Source organism: Salarias fasciatus, chromosome 16, assembly GCF_902148845.1.
Source record: "Salarias fasciatus chromosome 16, fSalaFa1.1, whole genome shotgun sequence".
Lineage (NCBI taxonomy): Eukaryota > Metazoa > Chordata > Actinopteri > Blenniiformes > Blenniidae > Salarias > Salarias fasciatus.
The window spans coordinates 6,854,426-6,873,922 of record NC_043760.1 but is presented as its reverse complement, the minus strand read 5'-3'; the positions used below and the strand labels follow the sequence as shown (position 1 = coordinate 6,873,922).

Below are 19,497 nucleotides of genomic sequence, written 5' to 3'. Positions count from 1 at the left end.
TTTTGAAAGTAGTTTGGAAAATATCCGCTATCTACAGCAGGAGTAAAACGGGAAAAACAGCGACCAATAGTCTTGCCGGGACACCTTTTTTTTTTAAACCAATTAAATCCCTTCGCCGTTCGACCTGCCCCCTGCGCGTACATGTCAATGTTGTGCATTGACCCTGGTTCAGTGTGTGTGTAGAAGGACGGAGCGTCATTGCAGAATGGCGGAGAAGAATGTTTGGGGGTTTACTTCCCTTTGAGTGCGCCATAACTTGGCGTAGTGCAAATAAAGAAAAACGAAGAAACGAAGTGCTGAGGACACAGCGGTGCTTGTGCATGTAAGCGGGTGCATCCGAGCTCCCAACGGGAGCTCCTCCAATGGGGTGGGAGCTGGGCGGAGCTAGGCGGAGCCTTGGGGAGATGCTACATTCGTGCTACATGCTAGTTTTCCAAGATCGCCAACCCTAGCTTTAATATACAAATGTCCAAAGATGTTTATTGTATATTCAGGATTATTGGTCACATCTGAGTCTCACCTGTGGGAACAGCGTGTCATCTCTTCATCCCAGGTGGTTTGTTTTGGTGTATTTTCATGAGTAGCTGCTATGGTTGGTCATGTGACTGGCATAAACACATTACTCAGAGTTACTGCTAAAAATATGGTTCTTCTTCCTGCAATGTGACCACAACATTTTAATGTTCAAGATTTTAATGCTAATTTGTTAGCCTATATATGGGATTTCCTGCTTACTTTAGCATTAAGCCAGTGGACTTTACATTCAACCTGTTTGGCCTTATATTGTGGCACTGAGTGGGAGGAGGGCGAATAAAGGATCTTACAGGCGAAGGATTGGGAGTTCAACCAGCATCGCGAGTCTTCCTAAATGACAGACATTCCCATCAGCCACCTGTGGCTCAGAAGTGACGAACAGAAGAAACATTTGATCAAAGGATCTACAGAACTGTTCACCATCTACCAAACCAAAATAAAGGTTTCACAGAGACTTCTGACTCCTGATGTCTGATTAAGAGAGTTGACTCAATACGGGTTATCCAGGAACCGCTCGGCTCTACAGCCGCTCACACTCCATCCGTCCACACAGGGAGCTGGAGAAGGCTCCAGCTAAAACAATCATGGAGACAGAGGGCGGCGCCAACAGGTCATGTGTGCTTCTCCTTCCCTTTCAGTATAGAATTGTATTAAATCTAAATGTTCAATGTTTATCTGAAAATTAAAAAATGGAGTTAAAGCGACACTAAGGAACTTAGTTTTTGTTGATTTTGGCGGGGCCAGTGGACAAAAGCAGTAGTGTTTTGTCTGAACGAATACTACAGTCCCATGAGGGCTAGTCCGTGACGCCGTAAAATGCTGCTCCCGGTGGCATGCTGTCGGACTGAACTCACCTACATTTGTTTCCACTGGCTGTGTGAAGGACGGATAGCGACGAGGTAATGAATCTAATGCTGGCTAAACAATGTTATATCATGATGCTGAAAATAAACGTTTAACTTTGGTAAACGTAACTTCGTTTTTGTACCGCTTTCCCCCCCTCGGAGACCACAGACATGTCGCGTGCCGTAAAGCAGTCTGGACATTTGGAGTTTTTTAGTGAGCAGGGTTCCTACCACCCTCCTCACAGTTGCTTAGTCCAAGTGAAAGCAATACTGACGCCCTCAGCCCGTGACAGAGGGTCATTCAACTAGTAGTAAGTCGATGTATCATCACAAAAGATATTAAAATGTTTTATTAAGGTTGAAAAGTTCCTTAGTGTCGCTTATAAGAATGTAAAAGCCGTCCTATCGATACTAAATAAAGGCAGAACTAAAACGCAAGGAAACTTTTCATGACAAAAACAAAGTGAGTACATTGAATCAGTGAGAATTGGTTTTATTTCAACCACATGGAACTAAAATAAAACTAACAAATGCTATAAAGGCACAATATGCTGGTAAATGAGTATGAGGAAGCAAAAGCATGTTAAAGTGTTTCTTCATTGGTTTGACTCATATATATAAATATATAAATAAATATAAACTATAAAACATAAATATATACATATATACACACACACATATGTGTGTGTGTGTGTGTGTGTGTATATATATATATTATTTATTTTATTTATTTTTTTTTTTATGTATCCCAATCCTTGAAAGTCATTCTCTTTGCAGATGACACGACAATATTCTGTAGTAGTGAAAATTATGAGCTGGTGAATACAGTAAATGAGGAAATGAACAATAAAACACTGGTTAGATATAAATAAACTATCTTTAAACTTAAACAAAACTAAAGTAATGATGTTTAGTACTTTTGATAGTAATTTAGAACTAGAATTAATTATTGATGGTGTCCAAATTGAAACTGTAAAAGAGAATGCCTTTCTAGGAATTATGATTGACAATAAACTATCATGGAAAGCTCACATCAAACACATAAAAACAAAAATTTCTAAAAGTATTTCAATTATAAACAGAGTGAAATTTTACCTTGAAGAAAATGCACTCCGTACTTTATATTGCACTTTGGTACTCCCATACTTCATGTATTGTGTTGAAGTATGGGGAAATAACTACCAGTGTATAGTATAGTATAGTTAAGTTACAGAAACGAGCAGTGCGGATTATTCACAAGGTTGGATTTCGGGAACACACTCACAATCTGTTTATTCAGTCTAAGCTGCTCAAATTCAATGATCTGGTAAAATATAATACCTTAATCACGCTATATAAGGATTTCAATAATTTACTGCCATCTAACTTACAGCAATTCTTCATAAGGAAAAAATACATTCTTAATTTGAGAGGATATGGGAATTTCACACTCTCTCAAACTCAACGCAAACGTTTTTTTGTGTCTGTATGTGGAGTGAAACTTTGGAACAAATTGGATACCCAACACAAGCAATGCCAAAATATTCATAGATTTAAAATTCTCTATAAACACATGATCTGGTCACAATATAAAAAAAAGTGGATCCTAAATTGACAACTCTACCTTGTTGCATCAGTTTCATATGTGTGTTTCCTTACCTGATCGGTATATTGTCCATTACCATTGCTGGTATAGTCTTTTTTACCATTGTTGGTATTGTTCATAACCCCTTACCATTGTTGGTAAGTAATATTGCAATGTAATAATCATCTGTTGCCTATGGTAACATCACCACGTTCAAACACTTCTGTCATTGTTAATTATATCAGCCGTATTTATATAGATCCTTTCAGTGATAACCGCTTTGCTTCCACTGTGTCGCAGAAATGTACAGGATGTGACATGAGAGTTATGTTTAATACTGACGTAAATTGGGGTGGGATTAAATAAGTTTTTTCTTCTTCCCACTCCTTTTCAGGCACTATTTTTGTTCTGGTTTTTTTTTTGTGTGTAAATATACATTGTTCCTTTTTTCAGTTATTGTTGTTATGCCAATTGTGTTTATGTAACCTGTAATGTCATTGCCTGAAATAACTGATTAACTAACTAACTAACTCACTCATTTCTTCAAACAGAAATTACATTCTCAAACCCGTAAAACAATCTCACAGTTCAGCACCTCATAGCTCACTTGGAAAACGCTCATATCTTTCCCAAAATTGTTCAGTCATGCTTCAAAGCTAAATTCCTTTCCCTTAAAAATAGTAACTGGCTCGAGAATGCATCATTCCTTTGGCATGGTGTAAGAACTGCAAGTCAAAATGTTCAGATGTGTTTTCACCATGGCCCCCTCCTTCACTCACAGTGGTTACTGTGCTAGTATGTGTTGTTGTTTATCTAACAGAATACAATTCTATATACGACTGCACCACTTTAACTTCATACATTGCCCTCATTCTGACAAGGACATTATAATTACTTTCATTCTCACACAAGGTAACTTTCATGCATCAGAGCAACATACTGGAATCTAAACAGCAAAAAGCTGAGTTTCACAGCTCACGTCTTCACTGGCTGCTGTCCTCAGCCTCCCTCTCCGCTCAGGTATATCCTTTTCACTGTACTGCAGTATGTTCTTGACTCATTATGACAGTTGAACAGGTGATTATGTATGTGATGACTGATTAAATTAAATGATGCTGTCATGTTTTGGTGAGAACAACTGTTAGACTAATCAGTTTAGATCAACACGATCTATTAACTTACTAAATGTTTGCAAACTCTGCCTTCTCTCGGCTACTATACTTTATGATTTGAGACATTGAGAAATGATCTGAGATATTTGCAGTTTGATGAATTGAATGAGAAACGCCATCCTGTTGTCAAGGATTTGCCAAGTAGTTTGGAGATTTGTCCATGTTGTTTTGAGAACCTAATTTCTGTTTTTTGAACAAGCCAAACCAATGGAGTAAAACTGCACATCCTCTTTTTTAATAGTGTGTTCCTACCCTGTAATTTTTTTTTCTTTCCTTATTTTTCATCACAGACTTATTGAACCAAAAATTATACATTGATGTTCTGTCCTTTGTACTTGGAGCACTGTCTCATGTAAGCGTTCATGGGAAAGTGATTTTAATGAGTGAGCTGGCTTCATTTCAAACACATGGAACCAAAACAAAAATAATGAAAACTACAAAGGCATGACCTGCTGAAAAAACACTGCACACTCTGTCCTTTGTCTGCTGCGTGATGAACGGCGAGACATGTCGTTAGCAGTCATTAGAAAGGGATTTGATCCACTGAAGAAACATGGTGTGACTTTGTTCCATGTCTGCAGAAGGAAACACGTGGGTTTTTTTTTTTTTTTTCCCCTGAGGTGTTTCACAGCGAAACTCACAACAGAGAGTAAAATGTGCAGAAACCGTGCAGGTTATTCAGTTTTACCATTAACTCCCAACAGGAGTTTCCACTGCTGTGTGTTATCGCCCATCCAAAACACAGCATAACCACGGTAACGGCCCGGCCCGCCTGTGTCAACTGCTTTTTAACGAGTGCGACCAAAGGGCCACTTTTTTAATGAGGAGACAGCCCGACGTGTCACAGATTATTGTGTTTGGATGATAAAACCTGGCTTAGCTGTGGATCTCTGCCAGGAATCCTCTGAAGGCCTCCACTCACAGCGACGACGCAATAAACTTGTCCAGCTGTCTGTTTTGATCATAAATCCCAACTCGTGGACATATTCCACTGGTTTTGTTCGTAAGTATTAAGATGTGATCATCAGAATTCAAGACACTGAACCAGTCTTTGGTACCTTTGGGCGGGTATGCAACACATGTATCCCATGTGTAGGAATCCATCTTGGTTTAGTGGCTCTTGGTGCGCTGATCCCAGCCTCACTCTACCCCTGGTGAAGCTCCCACAAACTCTTGAATGGATTTTGCTTTACAGTCCTCTCAAGACTGTGGTTGACCCTTCTGCTGGTGAACCTTTTCCTGCCTCACTCTTTCTTTCTATTCAACTTTCTATCAATATGCCTGGACACAGCACTCTGAATGACCAGCTTCTTTAGCTATGGCCTTTTGTGGATTTATTGAGGGTATCAGTGACTATCTTCTGAATATCTGTTAAGTCAGCAGCCTCCCCCATGTAGCCTACAGACCCAAACTGAGATCATTTAAAGGCTCAAGAAACGTCTGCAGGTGTTTTGAGTTTATTAGCTGATTAGGATGTGACACCATGACTTTCCAACATTCAACTTTTTCCATAATATTCTATTTTTCTGAAACAGTGAGTTTTGAGTTTTCATTATCTGTGAGCCGCAATCATCCATAGTTCAAAAACTGATGGTTTGAAATATTCATTCTATGTGGAAAGAATCTTTATAATATTTGGGTTTTAGTTTTTAAGCGATAGAGGCTTAACATGCTGGAGAAAAAGTGGGTAGCTTTCCACTACTGAAACTTTAATAACTACGAAAATACACACAAAGTGTATTTTCACGGCAGACCTTTCTTGGCTTGGGGGGGGGCTTTCTTGTCCCCATGTCTTCTCCCAACTCTGCTGTGCTGATTTTATTCCACATATCTAGTGGCTGTTTGCACTGTGACTCACAAGAACTGATGGATCCATGGACCACTACCACCACCCCCCTCATCCTCATGTTGACTGGTGAATGTGTGCGTGCACAGGTTTCTATTATCACCTTTCCACTGTCTTTTGTCCTAATAATGTTTACAGCTTGCAAATAGCAAAAGGTTGAGTCATAAACACCATGTTTACGTCCGTTTCTTCATTGGTCAGTATTGACAAAAACATTATTTCCAATAGCTCAATGCCTGATTTGCTGATTGTGTTGTGCTTTTAAGTACTTTAAAATGGTTAAACGTCAACAGCAGCTTGGCTCTGTAACCTGCGTCCGACGTTTCTCCCTTCACATAAGAGGACGAATCAGATTTGCTATTCTGATTACACTGAGCGGGTTTCTTTTCAGTTCCTCTGACACTCTGGTTAGTGTGTGTTGGTTCTCCATTAACTCCCTAAACTCAGAGCAGACATTCCCTCTGTGTAACATATGCTGACAAGACGTGGATCTGCAAACACACAGGTCAGTGACAGCTTCAAATTTCTCTTTGTTTGAGATCATTATGCAACCACAGATTATAGATCTGATTGCAGATGTGAGTCTGAATGACACACAATAAACTTTTGTGGTCATTTGTCACTCTGTCCTTGACTCTGGGCACATCAAAGCTTCGGGCAGTGAGGTCTGTGCACGCTGGTACCTCTTTGAAATTGCACATTTTATTGTTTCCCCACCTGGCGCGTCCGGAATGTCGACGTACAGTGTCTATAAAACACACGCACGCCCTCCTGAGCCTTCTCAAAATTTATTGCTTTACAACAAAGCGGATTAACGTTAAGATTTTATAGTTTTGAAAAAGTGGAAAAGACAAATGTGAAAAACTTTTACTAAAAAGAGGATTATCCGATCAGGATATGCCGAGCCTGCAGCAGTTGTGAAGTGATCAGCAGTCTGAGAGTGGTGGGCCTGAAAAACGCCCCCGACCTCTGCCTTGGGCATGAGCAGCTGTGGCCTGGCTGACGCACTCGGTGCCTCTGAGTCCTTCCTCTTCATCGCTGCTCATACTTACTGCTTTCTCCCGACGGCTGCACTGACCTGACCTCTGAGCTTGGGATCTTCGCCATCTTATCTCAGGCTTCCGTGATAGCAAATGCCAAACAAAATTCTAGAGCAGTTGTGTTTTGATGCTGAGAGTTTAACACAGAAAGCCGAAGATTACCGACGGCCTGCTTTCGACATGTCTGCTGAGGAGTGACGGTGTCGCCATGAAATGCTTCCTGAGAGACACCATCAGAGGTCTGGACTGTGTGATCGCCACACATAACCAACAGATCAAAGCATTCATTTATCCATTAGTTCACTGATGTATTTAGTTATTCATTTGTCCATCCTTTCATCCACCCATTCATTCCTCCTCCATCAATCTTCACTGATTTATTCATGTTTTCATTCCAATTATCATAATATATTATCATATTTTATTGTAGTATTACTCCATCTTCTCATGGAGCGATTCATCCCTTCATCCATCAATCTGTCAATCTATCTATTAATTTATCAGTCATCAATCCATCCATCAATAACTTATCTCTCCATGGATTATCTGTCCTTCCATTCATCCATTCATTTTCATTTATTTTCCTATTAATTTCTACAAAAGTCCATGCATCCGTCACTTCTGCCCTCATCCATGCACCCATTCACTGTATGTATCAATTTATCCATCACAATTCATTCATTTATCCATTAATTCATCTCTCCATCCACCCAGTCATTTCTCATCCATCCCTCATCTATCCGTTCATCCGTCCATCCTTTGTAGTCTCTTCCAGTGAGTGATTTGTGAGCGGCGGAGTGAAGTGAGTTCTGCGATGTTCTTTGTTGCACACTGTTCCGACAGTCTTTAAAAACTGGTGCAGGTAAAGTTACTCTATAAAGGAGCAACACCAGCTCATTAGGCAGAGCGAGTAGAGATATTCTGTTTTGGTTCCGTCCCAGGACCATCCATGTACAGATGGACAACACAGTGGTAACGTCCACTGACCTTGTAAAGTGTGCTGGGACTGTTAAACACTGTGTAAAGAGTTTATATGCTGGAATAGTTCAATTATAATTGATAACATCGGTGTAAATGGACGAGATCCAGGACGATGGAACCAGGATCAGGTTTTTACATAAACAAGACTGCAGATAGAAAAAATCCAGACTTGAAGAAGAAAGTCCAAAAAGGGCTGAATACGAGCTTTCAGTACCCTTTGGTCCTTGCTCGTTGTACCTCCACCTCAATCGTGGGCTCGTGGTTAGTGAGGAAGACATGGGACCAGAACGTCTCTGGTTTGAGACCCGCAGTGTCCCTATGGGTGATCAGCTCCATGGAGCACTTTATTTTGAAGAAAAGGAATTTCCCCAAGATAATATAAATATTTAAATGAAAGCAGAGCAGTGCAGCCGCTAGAAAAGTCACAGGTGTCAGCAGTCATCTGGGAAATTTTCACCATATTTCAGGAAAAAAATATCTTTTTGATCCTCTTTATTTGGTCCTCCATTGAATAAAATACGTCGCTCATCAGATGTGCCTCTGTCAGTATTATGGGTGGCACAAGTAGTCCAGCTGTACATTTACTGTTATGTTGTGATCACCGGCCTCGGTCACTACCACCTCATGTTGAATCTGGATGCAGGTGAAGCCACTGCAGGTGTCATCCAAGTCACACCAATACTGAAGTCTTAGTGTTTTGGTTTTCAAGAAAGAAGCTCACCTTTTGTGCTTTGGTGTTGTCGTGTTTTGTTTTTTCTTATGACTGTACAGAGTGAGTGTTTCCATTGATGTATGTAAAAATCCATTAATTTGCCATTTCCTGTCTGAAAAATAACAAAAACCCCAATAAAATAAGGATACCGTGGAGGTGATTTTTATGAATGTTGTGCAGAGAAAGCGTACCTGATGTCCTCGATAATGGACGTATGCAGGCATCCCTCCCTGCTGCCAGTACATTGTGATGATGCTGCATAGCATAACTGTCCAATAAAGTTTTAAGACCCATGGGGTTGTAAAAGGTACAAGTTGTAGTGCAATAACTTTTCATATTTCAACATGATTCTTCTTTTATATGCAGCAGCGCCTGAACACTGACCCCATAAAACATTAAGTATTGGTTAATTTTTTATTTTTTTTTTTCATCTGATTTCCTCCCTCCCAGTCGTATCGGGCTGCCACAGTGTAGACATAAAGAGCAGCAGGCAGGACACTCCTTCCACCGTCTCTGCTGGATATCAGGGAGGAACTGGGGAAGTGTCTTGGAGTCTGAGAGACACAATCAGTGAGGAAGCTACCTCCCAGCCGGGAAGACACTCAGAATCCCAATGTCTGTACTGCGAGCAGCAAAGATGGCCACCTGCGAAGGAGCCGCCACGATCTGCTCGGGCACCGACTGTCTCGTACCTCCCAGCAACTACAATCAGACCCTCAGTACGGTGCTGAGCACCGTGCTCACCGTCATGATGGCCATTGTCATGTTCTCCATGGGCTGCACGGTGGACGCCAGGAACCTGTGGGGCCACTTGAAGAGACCCTGGGGCATCATCATCGGCTTCCTCTGCCAGTTTGGCCTCATGCCCTTAATCGCGTTCCTCTTGGCGCTGGCCTTCGACGTGCTGCCAGTGCAGGCGATTGTGATCATCATCATGGGCTGCTGTCCTGGAGGTTCGGGGTCGAACATCATCTGCTACTGGCTGGACGGAGACATGGACCTCAGGTAAGAGTTTCAGCTCGAATCTAGAGAAGCATTTAGAGTTTTGACAGCTCAGAGGTGAGTTTTCTGCTGCTTCTGTTCTTGTCTTTCAGTACCGTCACAAACTGACAAATGAAAACTTGCCATTTTTTTACTTCAGTTAGTTTTGTAACCACTTTTTCAGATGTGCTTCATGTGATTCAGAATCACCCAACAAGATTGGAAACTAAGACTAGTAAATCTGGTTTAGAAAACACCCCAGCAACATAATGCAGTGTAATATCACTACAACACGCTATCCTATGTTTCTCCATAACATCTCCAAATTTTCAATCTGAGGGTCAGATTCCTTAAGATTTTTCACAAATAGAAAAATGACTTCAGTAAAATACATAACTCTCCTGATGGCAGTATGACGTTTTTAATTGGAGATTTGTAACTGTTGCTGCACGTCATCTTTTTACTGTTTCTTTATTACACTGACATCAATCTTAGTGACAAAATGTGTGATTTAATTACAGAAACAACAGTGATTGAACTCAGTTAATTGTCCTGGTCGAGGATCTTTCCCCTGTGACCCTGATTGCTCCTGCAGTGATACAACATGAAGTACAGAGCAATGCTTCACAATATAATTCAGTTCAATAATAAATTGAATGTGATTCATCATAAAATTCTGCCACACCCTATCGGCAGCGTTGGGAAAGTAAAATTTACTTGCCCAGCGCTGATGAAATCATGCCATGAAGGACAACACGCTGTGTTCTGATGAAAGATGTGACGCAAATGAATCCAGGCCGATATGATGGGACACTGAGCATAGTACCATGAGCTACTACAGAATGCTACATGACACCATCCGGAACAACAACATGGCCCCCGAAACGATGGTTAGAGTAACTCAGTGTGTCATTATGATGCAATGCGTTTTATAATTCTCTACAATACCATTTGGAACGTTTGAGTACAAGATATATTGTGAGACGACACAATATGCAGTGTGATCTGATTTGATGTGATATAAACTCATCATGGTTTTGTTTATTTTCCGGCCGTTCCTAAAAGATTTCCGTAGAGTATCTTAACAAATCCCACATGTTGAGAAATAATTTTCTAGTTTTCTCCATGAATCTGTTCATTGAACAAGAGACACATTTCCAGCCTCCACAGCAGACACATCTCACTGCCTCAGTGACACGACGTCGCCTGTTTTCTTGGAAAGCCTCCATGAATACAGACTCTCACTGACGTTTCTTCATGTGCTGCTTGAGAGGTGGTTGCACCAACACAGTGTGTTTTCTCTCCTCCTCAGTATCAGTATGACGGCCTGCTCCTCCATCCTGGCTTTGGGGATGATGCCCCTCTGTCTGCTCATTTACACCACCGTCTGGACCAGCGGTGGCTCCATCGCCATCCCCTACGACACCATGTGTACGGAGTGATTTATTTTTTCCGGATTGGTTGATTTGCATGTCGTCTATTAGTTTTGATGTTTGACCACACCTTACACTTGTGAAACCTGTGTCCACAGGCATCACGCTTGCATCCCTTCTTATCCCAATTGCTGTGGGGATATATGTGAAAAACAAGTTTCCCAACTTCGCAAAAAAGATCCTCAAGGTTGGAATGATTAACATGTTCTACAAAATTTCATGAGTCGTTGTTTGAATTCTCCTAACTCGGCTTCCTCAGGCAGTACGAATCCTGCGCCTTGGTTTTACTGAAATGCTTGTGTTCCTGCTGTGCACAGATCGGGTCCATTTTCGGCTTTTTGCTCATCGTTATCATCGCTGTGGTTGGAGGAGTCCTCTACCAGTCGTCTTGGGACATTGCTCCGGCGCTGTGGATTATCGGAACGATCTACCCCTTTTTCGGGTTCGGCCTGGGGTTCCTCCTGGCCTGGATTGTGGGTCAGCCTTTGCACAGGTGAGCATTCGAGATGGTCTGAAAGAATCTTTCCTTTTATACTAAATGATTCACACGGTTGTTTGTCACTGCATGGTTTGTTCAGGTGTCGGACCATTGCTCTGGAAACGGGCATCCAGAACTCCTCGCTCTGCAGCACCATCGTCCAGCTGTCCTTCAGCGCCGAGGACCTGGAACTCATGTTTTCATTCCCACTCATCTACAGCATCTTCCAGATCGTGGTCGCCATCTTGGCAGTAGGAGGTAAGACGCACACGTGGACATCATCCATCCATTCATTCGTCCATCCATCTGAATACTTGTTATCTAACGGAACCCAGGACCAACCAGACTGGAATCTGCTTTGAGTAGTTGACTTTGTCTTTAATGTATTGATCTCGGCTTTGAGGGTCTTGGCAAGCTCTGTCCTGAAGATGTAAAAGGTTTCTGTCACAGTAGCTAGCTTAACATGTGTTACTGCAAGGTCACGCTAACTGTTGCTATTATGAAAAGTTAAACACCCTTTGTGTCATGTCAGCTAACAAATTATGTTCAGGTACGTTAATGATCCTGAAGCTTTTTTGGAGTCCAGATGACAGGAAACAGCCATTTTTTACAGGTGTTTTTTTTTTTAAACAAAAATATTATTATTATATTGTCTTTTATTTAATAATATTTTACATGTCTTACCATATAGCATTGCTATTTTTGACCTCACTGAAGTTTTACTGGACTGGTTGTCACTTGGACAGCACAGTGTCTTTCATGTGTGTTTTAAATTGTCAGTCTTTCTGATTCCAAGCTTCATGTTGTCTTCAGGTTACCAGTGGTACAAGAAGCGCTGCTCGCGCAATGCGGGCGATTCGGTCAGCGAGGACGGCGAAGCTCAAGACGACATGCAGAAAAATAAGAGCCGCGCTCAGGATAATTACGGCTTCGACGACCAGGAGATGGACAAGGTCAGCGTGAAGAGCATCGATAAGAGCACCATGATGTGAGCCTGCAGACCCAGACGACAGAAAGACTGAACTCACAGCGCCCCCTGCAGGCCCCAGGACCGCTGTGCACCTCCTTGTCAAGGATTCTGGCCTGAAGACTGTTAACGCCATTGAGGGTGGGACTGACCGACACAGCCTTTGTGTTTGGACATGAGGACCCCCACCCCACCCTTTAATTTATTCTTATCTTAATATTTAAGCTGACGTTCCTCCGCGCTTTCTGAGGGACTGTTTTTCCTGGGTGTTCTTCTTGCTATCAGTGATTTCTTTAAAATGTTTGATCTAACTGCTGTGGATGCAACAAGAAAATGTTTTTGTTTATTTTTTAATGTTTAGGATTAGATTCCTTTAAACACACGGACTAAAACAGTCCTACTTCATATGAGTCCTCGCACTTTATCTCTTCCTGCGATCGTTTTTGTTTAAATCTCTTTTTTTCTTCTGCAGTGTCTGACATTGTGTAAACTGTTTTTTTGCTGCTGATGCTGTAAAATGTGATCTATTTCATATGTCGGCGAGGGTTTCTGCAGCAGTTTGAGCTCCCAGGCCACCTGGACTCCTTCGCTTCCTTGGACCACTGCAGAGTGTGAAAGCCCCACAAAACACCTGCAGTGTGGAGACGCTCTGGCTCCATCCTCAGATATTTCTACTTCCAGCAAATAAAGCTCTGAAGACCACCTGCTTCCTGATACAGCACCACCACTGACAGACAGACAGATGTCAGTGGTCTTACTGTTATGGTGAAAACAGTCATATTCTGATAAATGAAGAAAACTAATTAGCATTTTGACATTTTCAACTCAAGTTAGCTACCTCAGCTTATTTTCTGAAGTCAGTTCAACTCCGACAAACTGTTTGGACCTTTGCAGGTGTTTTGTTTTGAGTTTATTAACTGATTAGGTACTACTACCTACCTACATACAGACTGCTGCCCCCACGACCTGGTCCCGGATAAGCGGGAGAAGATGAATGGATGGATGGCTGGACCACGACTTTCCAATATTGAACTTTTCACAATATTCTAATTTTCTGAGACAGTGGGTTTTCAGTTTCTATTATCTGTACGCCACAACCATCCATATAACAAGAAATAAAGGTTAGAAATATTGATTCTATGTGGAATTCATCTTTAAAATATTTGGGTTTCAGTTTTTCAGCAATGGAGGCTTAACATGCTGGAGAAAAGGTGGATAGCTTTCCTCCACTCAAACTTTAATAACCACCAAAATACACAGAAAGTAAGAGTGTGTGGGGTCCATCCCTTCTGCTTCCTTGTACCTGAACAACATGGCACACATACAGCTGATAATCTGGTGCTATCTGGGTGTGAACACATCCTCTTCAATCAGGTTTCCTGGATGGGTGAGACAGTTGAAACAGGAAGTAGTGGTTCACCTGGTACCAGAGCCAGCCTGTGAAGCTGTCCTGACCTTCTGTACCAGAACGCGCATGCACAGTAACTGCTGACGAGCGGTGGAGAACTGAGCGGTTTCAAAGTGGCCTGACAGCCAAAGGACTGTGGAACAAACAGACATTGGAACGCCATCATCCTCACATCTTTTTCCTCTACAATACATGAAGCAAGCAACGTAGCGTGTGGCATATTTTAATTGGTATTGGCCAGTGTTGGCCCTCTCAGCAGACCCTTCTTGGCTTGGGGGTGGCCTTTCTTGTCCCCATGCCTTCTCCCAACTCTGCTGTGCTGATTTTATTCCACATATCTAGTGGCTGTTTGCACTGTGACTCACAAGAACTGATGGATCCATGGAACACGACCACCACCCCCCTCATCCTCATGTTGACTGGTGGATGTGTGTGCACAGGTTTTTATTTTTACCTTTCCACTGTCCTTTTGCCCAAGCATTTTTGCATTAACATGGTCTCTCACCTCAGAAGAAATTGTGAGAAACACTGTGAGAAAATGTGAAGCTGTCTCCAGGAAAGTGATCAGCCTGAATCCTGACAATGGATGATGAATTACAAACCAACCCCAGTCAGCATGTTACAACAGGCTTCAACTCTTTAATTCCAAATATTATTGTGTCTAAAAAGAAGTTTGGGATAGTTTGACTTGAATCTAGACAAACTAGTGCTGGGCAACGATTAAATTTCTTAATCGCGATTAATTGCATAATTTTTCTGCGATTAATCGCATTAATGCACAAAATACAATAATGAATTCAAAAGTACTCTGTAAGAATCATCCTGCCCCCAGTCGGGGACAGGGAAATTTTTTATTTTTTTTTTTGCAAGAATTTTGCAAGAAGCATAATTTTACACTAATAATTTTACAGTTCATCAAATATGATTTATAATAACTTAAAATACCAAGTCTGATAAGGAGTGTCGGGATATTGTTGTGTTGTCAAATCAAGTGGACAGTCTTGACGTAACACACCAAAGACTGATACCGGGAGAAAATACGGATTTCAGGCTGCAGCATGACCCGTATGCATGGCTGAGACTCGAACTTCGCAATCTGGAGAACGCGGATATTTACTGTTCTCTAATCGACAGTTCTCCTGCGTACAAGATCTTAGATTCCTTGTGGCTACAAAATTAACTGAAGTGAAAAAGCGGCAAGTTTTCATTTGTCAGTTTATAGCAGTACTGAAATCCAAGAACAGAAGCAGCAGAAAACTCACCTCTGAGCTGTCAAAACTCTAAATGCTTCTCTGGATTCGAGCTGAAACTCTTACCTGAGGTCCATGTCTCCGTCCAGCCAGTAGCAGATGATGTTCGACCCCGAACCACCAGGACAGCAGCCCATGATGATGATCACAATCGCCTGCACTGGCAGCACGTCGAAGGCGAGCGCCAAGAGGAACGCGATTAAGGGCATGAGGCCAAACTGGCAGAGGAAGCCGATGATGATGCCCCAGGGTCTCTTCAAGTGGCCCCACAGGTTCCTGGCGTCCACCGTGCAGCCCATGGAGAACATGACAATGGCCATCATGACGGTGAGCACGGTGCTCAGCACCGTACTGAGGGTCTGATTGTAGTTGCTGGGAGGTACGAGACAGTCGGTGCCCAAGCAGACCATGGTGGTGGCGTCGCAGGTGGCCATCTTTGCTGCTCGCAGTACAGACATTGGGATTCTGAGTGTCTTCCCGGCTGGGAGGTAGCTTCCTCACTGATCAGACACGTCCCCAGTTCCTCCCTGATATCCAGCAGAGACGGTGGAAGGAGTGTCCTGCCTGCTGCTCTTCATGTCTACACTGTGGCAGCCCGATACGACTGGGAGGGAGGAAATCAGACGAAAAAGAAATCAAAAATTAACCAATACTTAATTTTTTATGGGGTCAGTGTTCAGGAGCTGCTACCTATAAAAGAAGAATCATGAAATATGAAAAATTATTGTGCCACAACTTGTACCTTTTACAGTTTTAAGACCCCATGGGTCTTAAAACTTTATTGGACAGTTATGCTGTGCAGCATCATCACAATGTACTGGCAGCGGGGAGGGATGCCTGCATACGTCCATTATGGAGGACATCAGGTACGCTTTCTCTGCACAACATTCATAAGAATCACCTCCAAGGTATCCTTATTTTATTGGGGTTTTTGTTATTTTTCAGACAGGAAATGGAAAGTGATAGATTATTACATTCATCAGTAGAAACACTCACTCTGTACAGTCAGAAGAAAAAAACTCAACAAGACCAAAGCACAAAAGGTGAGCTTGTTTCTTGAAAACCAAAACACTAAGACTTCAGTATTGGTGTGACTTGGATGACACCTGCAGTGGCTTCACCTGCATCCAGATTCAACATGAGGTGGTAGTGACCGAGGCCGGTGATCACAACATAACAGTAAATGTACAGCTGGACTACTTGTGCCACCCATAATACTGACAGAGGCACATCTGATGAGCGACATATTTTATTCAATGGAGGACCAAATAAAGAGGATCAAAAAGATATTTTTTTCCTGAACTATGGTGAAAATTTCCCAGATGACTGCTGACACCTGCCACTTTTCTAGTGGCTGCACTGCTCTGCTTTCATTTAAATATTTATATTATCTTGAGGAAATACCTTTTCTTCATAATAAATTGCTCCATGGAGCTGATCACCCATAGGGACACTGCGGGGCTCAAACCAGAGACGTTCTGGTCCCATGTCTTCCTCACTAACCACGAGCCCACGATTGAGGTGGAGGTACAATGAGCAAAGACCAAAGGGTACTGAAAGCTCGTATTCAGCCCTTTTTGGACTTTCTTCTTCAAGTCTGGATTTTCTCTGTCAGCAGTCTTGTTAATGTAAAAACCTGATGATGTTCCGTTGTCCTGGCTCTCGTCTATAATTGAACTGTTCCCGCATATAAACTCTTTACACAGTGTTTAACAGTCCCAGCACACTTTACAAGGTCAGTGGGCGTTACCACTGTGTTGTCCATCTGCACATGGATGGTCACGGGACGGAACCAAAACAGAATATCTCTACTCGCTCTGCCTAATGAGCTGGTGCTGCTCCTTTATAGAGTAACTTTACCTGCACCAGTTTTTAAAGACTGTCGGAACAGTGTGCAACAAAGAAAATTGCAGAACTCACTTTACTCCGCCGCTCACAAATCACTCAATGGAAGAGACTACAAAAGATGGACGAATGAACAAATAGATGAGGCATGGATGAGAAATGACTGGGTGGATGGAGAGATGAATTAATGGATAAATGAATGAATTGTGATGGATAAATTGATAAATAAAGTAGATGGATGTGTGGATGAGTGTGAAAGTGACAGATGCATGGATTTTGTAGAAATTAATAAGAAAATTAATGTATCAATAGATTAATGGAAGAACAGCTAGTTATATAAGTTATTGATGATTGATAAATTAATAAATAGATTGATGGATTAGTGGATCGATGGATGATGAAGGGATGAATCGGTCAATGAGAAGATTCACTATCAATAGGATAACAATGGATGGATATTAGATTTAAAATCCTTCTCCTCACTTACAAAATCCTAAATGGGATGGCTCCAACCTATCTCCAAGATGCTTTAACGCCTTATCAACCAATCAGAGCACTTCGCTCTCAAAATGCAGGGTTACTGGTGACTCCTAGAGTCTCTAAATGGACACTAGGTGGAAGAGCCTTTAGCTATCAGGCACCATTTTTATGGAACCAGCTTCCAAGTGGTGTCAAAGAGGCAGACACAGTCTCCACATTTAAGGTTAGGCTCAAGACGTTTCTCTTCGATGCAGCCTATGATCAGGTCAGCTAGGGATTCTAAACTAAACTAAACTAAACTAAAACAAACCAAACCAAACTAAAGTAAACCAAGCTAAACTAAACTAAACTAAAACAAACCAAACCAAACTACAGTAAACCAAACTAAACTAAACTAAACTAAACTAAACTAAACTAAACTAAACTAAACTAAAACAAACCAAACTAAAGTAAACCAAACCAAACTACAGTAAACCAAACTAAACTAAACAAAACTAAACTAAACTAAACTAAATTAAATTAAATTAAATTAAACTAAACCAAACCAAACCAAATTACACTAAACAAAATTAAACTAAACCAAAATAAATTAAACTAAACTAAACTATACTAACTAAATACTAGTTTAAACAGTTAAGTATCCACAAAGCTGCCCCAGGAGCTAGAATGCTGTGGGAAGTACGGTGCACTGAGCCCTGTCCTCCTCTAATGTCTGAATGTTATTCCCTTTAGTCCGTTCATTGCTTTTCACCTGTTGTCCCCCCCTTCGAGGGGGAGTCTTCTCCAGTTTCAGTTGCTGACTCCACTATTACGAAGGCCTATGAACAAGCTCCGTCCGGACCGGGAGGACACCCCTGTCGGTCCTGCCCGTGGACTGGCTTCGGTTCTACTGCTGGGATCCGTGGTTCTTGTGCTGGACCGTCCAACGGACTGTTCTCAACATAGTCCTAGGCTTTACTTCTTATTGTCTCATGCTAGCTGTTGCCAAAGCTGTCCGTCCCTGGGAGAGGGATCCCTCCATACTGTGGTTCTCCCCAAGATTTCTTCTTTTCCCACTGGGTTTTTGGAGTTTTTTCTTGCCGGATGTGAGGGTCGAAGGCGGTGGTTGCTTCGTTCTGTCTCGTTACTGTAAATATTGACATATTACCATTATGCTTATTCACTGTTTTTACTTTTACCGACAAATGTAACATCTTGAAGCCCTCTGAGGCAACTGTTGTTGTGATACTGGGCTATACAAAAATAAAAATAAATTGATTGATTGATTGATTGATATTCGTAATGAAAAGATGAATAAATCTGAAGCTTGATGGAGGAGGAATGAATGGGTGGATGAAAGGATGGACAAATGAATAACTGAATACATCAGTGGACTAATGGATAAATGAATGCTTAGATCTGTTGGTTATGTGTGGCGATCACACAGTTTCATGGCGACACCGTCACTCCTCAGCAGACATGTCGAAACCAGACCTTCGGGAATCTTGGGTTTTCTGCGTTAAACTCTCAGCATCAAAACAGAACTACTCTGGAATTTTGTTTGGCATTTGCTATCGCTGAAGCCTGAGATAAGACGGCAAAGATCCCGAGCTAGGACTCGGAGACACCGAGTGTGTCAGCCAGGCTACAGCTGCACATGCAGGCAGAGGTCGGGGGCGTTTTCCAGGCCCACTACTCTCAGACTGCTAATCATTTCACAGCTGCTACAGGCTCGGCATATCCTGATCGGATAATCCTCTTTTTAGTAAAAGTTTTTCACATTTGTCTTTTCCACTTTTGGAAAACTATAAAATCTTAACGATAATCCGCTTTGTTGTAAAGCAATAAATTTTGAGAAGGCTCAGGAGCGTGGGTTTTATAGACAATTTACGTCGACATTCCGGACGCGCCAGGTGGGGAAACAATAAAATGTGCAATTTCAAAGAGGTACCAGCGTGCACAGACCTCACTGCCCGGAGCTT

The 19,497-nt window shown here is 41.9% G+C and overlaps 2 protein-coding genes across 2 annotated transcripts; one reads left to right on the top strand and one right to left on the bottom strand.

Moving 5' to 3' along the window:
• The first annotated feature begins 9,331 nt into the window (after positions 1-9,331).
• On the top strand, positions 9,332-12,578 carry LOC115403341 (ileal sodium/bile acid cotransporter-like). Its single transcript, XM_030112202.1, has 6 exons — positions 9,332-9,699; positions 10,988-11,106; positions 11,207-11,295; positions 11,426-11,601; positions 11,687-11,844; positions 12,400-12,578. The coding sequence occupies exons 1-6, from the start codon at positions 9,332-9,334 to the stop codon at positions 12,576-12,578; spliced, it is 1,089 nt and encodes a 362-aa protein (XP_029968062.1).
• Positions 12,579-15,273: 2,695 nt separating this feature from the next.
• LOC115403340 (ileal sodium/bile acid cotransporter-like) lies at positions 15,274-15,645 on the bottom strand. The gene has a single exon (XM_030112201.1). The coding sequence runs from the start codon at positions 15,643-15,645 to the stop codon at positions 15,274-15,276; it is 372 nt and encodes a 123-aa protein (XP_029968061.1).
• Positions 15,646-19,497: the final 3,852 nt, after the last annotated feature.

What these genes read in the sequence shown, in the direction of transcription:
- LOC115403341 (XM_030112202.1), top strand. Translation starts at nt 9,332, where the DNA reads ATGGCCACCTGCGAAGGAGCCGCCACGATCTGCTCGGGCACCGACTGT. An exon ending in TCGCAAAAAAGATCCTCAAG is followed by an intron (nt 11,296 to 11,425) that starts GTTGGAATGATT and finishes TGCTGTGCACAG; the next exon opens with ATCGGGTCCATTTTCGGCTT. An exon ending in GTGGGTCAGCCTTTGCACAG is followed by an intron (nt 11,602 to 11,686) that starts GTGAGCATTCGA and finishes TGGTTTGTTCAG; the next exon opens with GTGTCGGACCATTGCTCTGG.
- LOC115403340 (XM_030112201.1), bottom strand. Translation starts at nt 15,645, where the DNA reads ATGGCCACCTGCGACGCCACCACCATGGTCTGCTTGGGCACCGACTGT.